This window comes from Salvelinus sp. IW2-2015, linkage group LG18 (assembly GCF_002910315.2).
Source record: "Salvelinus sp. IW2-2015 linkage group LG18, ASM291031v2, whole genome shotgun sequence".
Taxonomy (NCBI): domain Eukaryota; kingdom Metazoa; phylum Chordata; class Actinopteri; order Salmoniformes; family Salmonidae; genus Salvelinus; species Salvelinus sp. IW2-2015.
This window is the reverse complement of record NC_036858.1, coordinates 55,377,034-55,383,006: the sequence shown is the minus strand read 5'-3', so window position 1 is coordinate 55,383,006 and position 5,973 is coordinate 55,377,034. Positions and strand designations below refer to the sequence as shown.

General features: G+C 40.0%; 1 protein-coding gene across 3 annotated transcripts in view; it reads right to left on the bottom strand.

Moving 5' to 3' along the window:
* Positions 1 to 4,911, bottom strand: part of rnf157 (ring finger protein 157) — a 42,785-nt gene extending 37,874 nt beyond the window's left edge. For all 3 annotated transcript variants that reach the window (XM_024006894.1, XM_024006896.2, XM_070448620.1), the window contains exons 1-2: positions 4,437 to 4,911; positions 1,422 to 1,540 (exon numbers count right to left, since the gene is read on the bottom strand). In XM_024006894.1, the coding sequence (XP_023862662.1) occupies positions 1,422 to 1,540; positions 4,437 to 4,524 (207 nt within the window). In that variant the 5' untranslated portion in view covers positions 4,525 to 4,911. The remainder of the gene's footprint in view (positions 1 to 1,421; positions 1,541 to 4,436) is intronic.
* Between the last annotated feature and the right edge of the window lie 1,062 nt (positions 4,912 to 5,973).

Genomic DNA, 5,973 nt, shown 5'->3' with positions numbered 1-5,973 from the left:
TTTTGTGTGATTTTGTTGTCAGCACATTCAACTATGTAAAGAAAAAAGTATTTAATAAGAATATTTCATTCATTCAGATCTAGGATGTGTTCCCTTTATTTTTTTGAGCAGTGTATATTCTAATGGGGGTCAAATTTAGTTTTTGTGTGAAACTCCCTTCTAACGCATCCTGCCKTCATCATAGAGGGAAACAGAAGGCYTGTCCATGTTCCGGAGAGTGTTAGGTTTCAGGAATGGGGTCATAGTAGTTCATAGCCAAAACATTTAAAATGCTAGWGCSAAATTCATTGGAAGAGCATTTATTCAACATGCCACATTGGCTTCAGAAACSGCCATCAGTTTCTGTTTACCAAAGGAAGCGTTTGATTCTATCTGCTGTCCTRTACCTTTCCTGGCTGGTAAAGTACCAGGTGTTGTCTCTGGTTTTAWATCTGAATTTAAAGAACTGAATTTGAAAACTGAATCTGAATGCATCTGAGAAGTTGAATATATGAAACTTTGATAAACTTGAAATTATAGTTTGTAAACTTAATACACAGACAATTAATGCAATATCTACCATAATGAAATTGAACAGGCCTATATAAATATATATAAATGAATTTGAATATTCAATTGAATTTAAATATAATTTTTAAATGAATGCAATATTCATTCATTTCCACTTCAATTCATGAAATACAAGTTCAATTTACAAATTCAATGATTAAATGTGTACATTACAATTTTAAAAACATGACATTTAAATTCAATTTCCTAATACAAATTCAAAATGATGAAATTCAAATACAATTCCTGTTGTCACTGAAATCGCTCCATACCACACCCCCAGTCACAGGATTCTATGGTATTCCCCTTGTCCATACAGCAGAGATGATGAGAATTGCAATCGGAGGTATTTGGAACAAAACCTGCCGCCCAAATGGTACCCTATTCTCTATATTGTGCAATACTTTTAAACAGGGCCCATAGGGCTCTGGTCAAAAGTAGTGCACTATAGTGAACAAGGTGCCATTCGGGACCCATTACAACTATTCCCTTATGAGTGTTTGACACACAGTGGAGTGAGTTTATATAGCAAATGGATGTTTCCCTTCTAGTATGTGCTGTGCTCTCTAGAACTGGAATTCAGACTGTTCTGAGCATCATAGCCAGGTCATAATGTAGACTCCCCCCTCTTGAGGACAAAGCTGAGCTGCCCTCATCATCATCATCATCATCATCATAGTCATCGTCATCATCCACAAGCGTGTCTTAAGAATTAGACAGACGGTATTGTAGCTGGAGACTTAGAAGGTAGTGTAGTGTACTGTAGTGTAGTGTAGTGTAGTGTAGAGTACTGCAGTGTACTGTGTATTGTACTATACTGTGTAGTGTCCTGTGAAGTGTAGTGTAGTGTAGTGTACTGTGACAATCCGTACCACCACTGGTCTGGTTCCCAGAAAGTTGAGGTCGGTGTTCTCTCCGAACAGGTATCCCTCGGGGTGGGTGGAGTCAAACTTCTCCCCGCCCATGATGAAGTGGCTAGCAAAATAACTTCCTGTGGGGAACAGGAAGAGGAATTGAGCAAACCTGATCCCAAAGATTCCACCTCCTCATATACACAGAAGCCCAATTCTGTTCCTCCCCTTTTACATGAACAGAGGACAGTTACAGGAGCTCATTGAGCTAGGTCCAGGTGTTCCAACCRTGGTTCCGGGGAATAGGTTGAGTAGACATTGCCTCTAACCACTGATCTTAGATCAGAAATGTCTTAACCACATATTTTAGAAAATATGCATATAATACATCCTCCAAATGCAACATCTGCCTACGCCCACACATATTGTCTCAATTATTTATTTTAATTCCCTCATACACAAAATTAGGCTTAGCTAATTTCAAAAAGACATCTGTCAATAGCGAATAATCATTAATCATATTCTAAAACCGGTGAAATGTCTAAACTGCATCTGCATACCAATCATTTGATCTCCATCAGTTTCGTGGGAATATGGATTTAGATCTTCTTGAATGATCTCAGRCTATAGTGTAGGCCTAACCAGTGGCGGGCGCTGATTGGCTGAATACCCATGGCGCGGGTGGAGGTGGATGAAGTTGTCAAGAAAGCAGCAGAACAGAAATATGATGSCAAGTTTTTGAACTACCAGTAGTTTCTTTTAGAAGATATATAAAGCAATCTGTGCATTTGAACAGCAGCATAAATACTCATATTTCACTTTTGGATGTCATAAACCGAATGACCATTTCTGCACTGTTTTGAACAGATTAGAACATACTATTTACCATTTAGAAAGAGCAGCCAGCTCATGAACGCATGCAGATGCAATAAATGAAAACACATTATCTTACTGGGAATAGCTAACATAATGTCACAAAGCATGATGCGCTAGCCAGTTCACTTTCATTCTGAAATAACTTCATATTTCCGAGTTAGAACGATATTAGTTTAGATAGACTTGAAATTGCTGCTTATCAAAGGTAGATAACTAGTTAATTTCACCCAGAAAATGTACCAAACTACCTCTCAATGTTTCTCAAAATTACTGCAGCTCGCTAATTAATTTGATCATGCTTTGTGATACACCCGGTTTTATGCTGTTTTAATCCACACAACACGTCGCCCTATCACCTACAATAGAACATGATGAACACCATGGCATAGTAGAAACAATCAAGTTGGCCAGCCACAGTTATGGTTTTTTGTCCTACCAGATCAACGATGAGAAGGTTCTAGCTTGTGTATCCCTCTGTCATTCAACTCTTGTTGGATGTAGATGTCCAGTTTATCAGGTCCCAGACTCCCATAACTGTTATGATGATTTATTTACAAGGTAATTACAATGAGCTTTTTGCTTTAGCGCCATCTGTAGCTGAAAGAGCAGATCTYGTTTCATGTGCGGAAGAAAGCCGTCTGGAGCGAAAGACTCATTGGGAGACACAATTGAGCGCCCCAGTACAGTCCATTTACCTTGTGCTGTTAAAATGTATGCTATGAAATCCTGCGATTTCATTGGGGCAATTCCCCCTCTTAGCAAGTCACTGAGGGGCACAATAGTACGTTTGTTTTTATCAACTGAGTGTACAAAACATTAAGAACACCTTCTTCATATTGAGTTGCACCCCCCGTCCCCTTCTGAATCATTGTACCATCTAAACCGCTGTGAAATATATTTTACATAACCAAAAATATTGTATTTTCAGGTGTTTGAAGCTGGTGTACAAAACTAAAAGTAAAAGATGCAAAAACTTAAGAACGAGAAGCATAAAAATAGTGCACATGAAACAGATCAGCTTCTTAGATTTGCTTCAATGCGAATGACATGTATATAACACATTCTAATGTGAATTTGGTCGGGTCACTCAAAAAGTTACATATTGCAGCTTTACATTTTGGCGCATATTTTTTGTTTGTTCAKTCGGCTAATCAACCTACATCTCATAAGAAATTAGGTGGTGTTTTTGGTTCAACAGTAACGTTATACTATGCTATTCGGTTATGTTATGTAGAATACAAATAAAACATTGTGACTTTACAGACATTGATTCAGGTTTGATCTAGACCTAATGGAGCACCATTGTGAGAAGTGTCTWAGCGACGCTTGAGTGCGCTGCAGCAGCACTACACCCCTGTGTAACGGATGTGAAATGGCTAGCTAGTTAGCGGGTACGCGCTACTAGCGTTTCAATCAGTTACGTCACTTGCTCTGAAACCTAGAAGTAGTGTTGCACCTTGCTCTGCAAGGGCCGCGGCCTTTGTGGAGCGATGAGTAACATCGCTTCGTGGGTGACTGTTGTTGATGTGTGCAGAGGGTCCCTGGTTCGCTCCCGGGTCGGGGCGAGGGAACGGTTTAAAGTTATACTGTTACACCTGCACACTGCAATCTTCAGTTTGCTCCTTTTTCRTATTTTAATTGGAATTGTAAAAAATGAATGTGGTATAATGTTTTTCAGCGTCATTCTGCTGGGAGGCTGGTGGTCAGGCTGATACTGACCCGACCAACATCACATAGGCCTCGTGTTTTTCCATGTGTGTTTCAAACACGACAATTATATGATTGGCACTCGATGTCTGGTAGACCAGTTTTTTCATGAACGCTCTATTGCTGATGTTTTCTATACACATTTAGCCACCCTAGCACTGAGGCRTATAGGTGCGGACAGGATGCAGGGCATACGGGGTATCGAACACCTTGTCCTCTGATGTAATGATTGTGATTCATCATTATATTTAAATAATAGATAATACAAATAAGTCATAGGCCTATAATTATCCGAATATTAATAAATAGGCCTTATAATATCCTAATAATATATCCCTACGTCTTTTTTCCCAAACCGAGAGAAGGCAGATATAGGCTGTCCTGGAATATGCTGTGGGTTGAATAGGTTCGCTCCTGTTAGGCTACTGTCGTCTATGGGGAACAGGCACCTACCAGATTTAGGTGGATAGCGGTACACCGAGGTGGACGGTATATCGACCTCTTCCACTCCTGCGTTCTGTCTGCTGGTCAAAGCTCCCATTTCCACAGAAAATAAAAGCTCAAATTAACGAACATAACAAGAAAACATTCGCTATTCTCTAAAACCCCTCTACCCCCTTTCATTTAATCCAGTTCGTGTTGCCATTTCAATTTTTTTTAATCTCGGTTTATGTCCTTGGTTCCCTGCCGGTGGCAGCTATAGCCTAGTTGTGCTCGTTCTGGGATTAGTTGTTGTTCTTGTCTGCTTTATCCAAAYCCCAGTGGGGTTGGTGCTGTCGCCAAAACTGATCGATGGTTTGTTTTCCGACAGAAAAGCAGTAGTATGCATCCCTTTAATAGCAAAGCAATTTATCCATTCACTTCGTGACGCATTCTTCGCTCCAATTCAGCGCGTTTCGGGAAAACGAGGTCTCTCACTATGTATCACTGTCAGGGCCGGCCCTAGCCTTTTGGAGGCCCTATGGTCCCTCACATCGCAGGCAAAACATTTTAGTGGCCCCCCTCTTGACAGAGGAGAGAAATAATTGAAGATTCCTGATATCCCCCCCCCCCCAAAAAAAAACTCTAATTAGGCGTAGAAAAAGTTCGGCAGTTTAAGCGAATTTATTTTACAGTACAGCTACTGTAGGGAAGAGCCAGGATGAAAGTACCACGCCCATTTTCTCAAATTACAAGAAACTAGAATTTTGTAATAAGGCATGCACGTGCCTAATACAGAAGATGACCTCTTTGCAAGATATCAGCACGCTGCGTCAACATTTGAAGGTTGTTTTAAGCGAGGTAAAGTAAAAAGAATGACCCAGAAGTTTTTTTCAGTTGTAGAGTTGTGTTTCTTTTTTTACGTTTCCAAACATATTTTATTTTCTTAACCCATCTAGTGACRTAATGACAGCATAGGTTTGAAGTATTGTGCTAGCTAGTCTTGGATGCTTGCAAGGAGAAAGTTACAGGAGAGAGGGGTGAGACGGAAGTAACAGAACGTTACTTTTGCCCCGCAATAACTTAGAATGTGTTTTCATTTGTGCTTCACTTCTTTCTTGACAGAATATTGACAGGACATGCCCAGAAATAGGGTCAAAACAGACAGAGCGAGGTTTCATCCAGAGACCTACGAAAGAGCTTCCCAGAAGTGCTGGTAGGAGTCCAGTCAGTCAGGGGTGCAGCAAAGGTACATGGTGTGTGCCATGTTACACTCTAAAGATACTGTAGGAGMTTGAAGGATAGTCCTAATGCCCGAATGCCAGCCTACAGAGCCCACAAAGTATTTAGTGAGGAGCAGGAGAGGAGTCTGAAGGASTATCTGTTAAGGGCTGCAGATATTTACTTAAAGAGGTAGTCTTACACAATAGAAATGGCCCAWAAGGGCATACTCACAATAAAAATTAAAAATAAATTATGTTTAAAAGGTTAAAATGTTTGTTTTTTTAAAGGAAATGTTGTGTTTGTTATTTAGGTAAGGAAATGTGCATATCAGCTTGCCCAACACTAT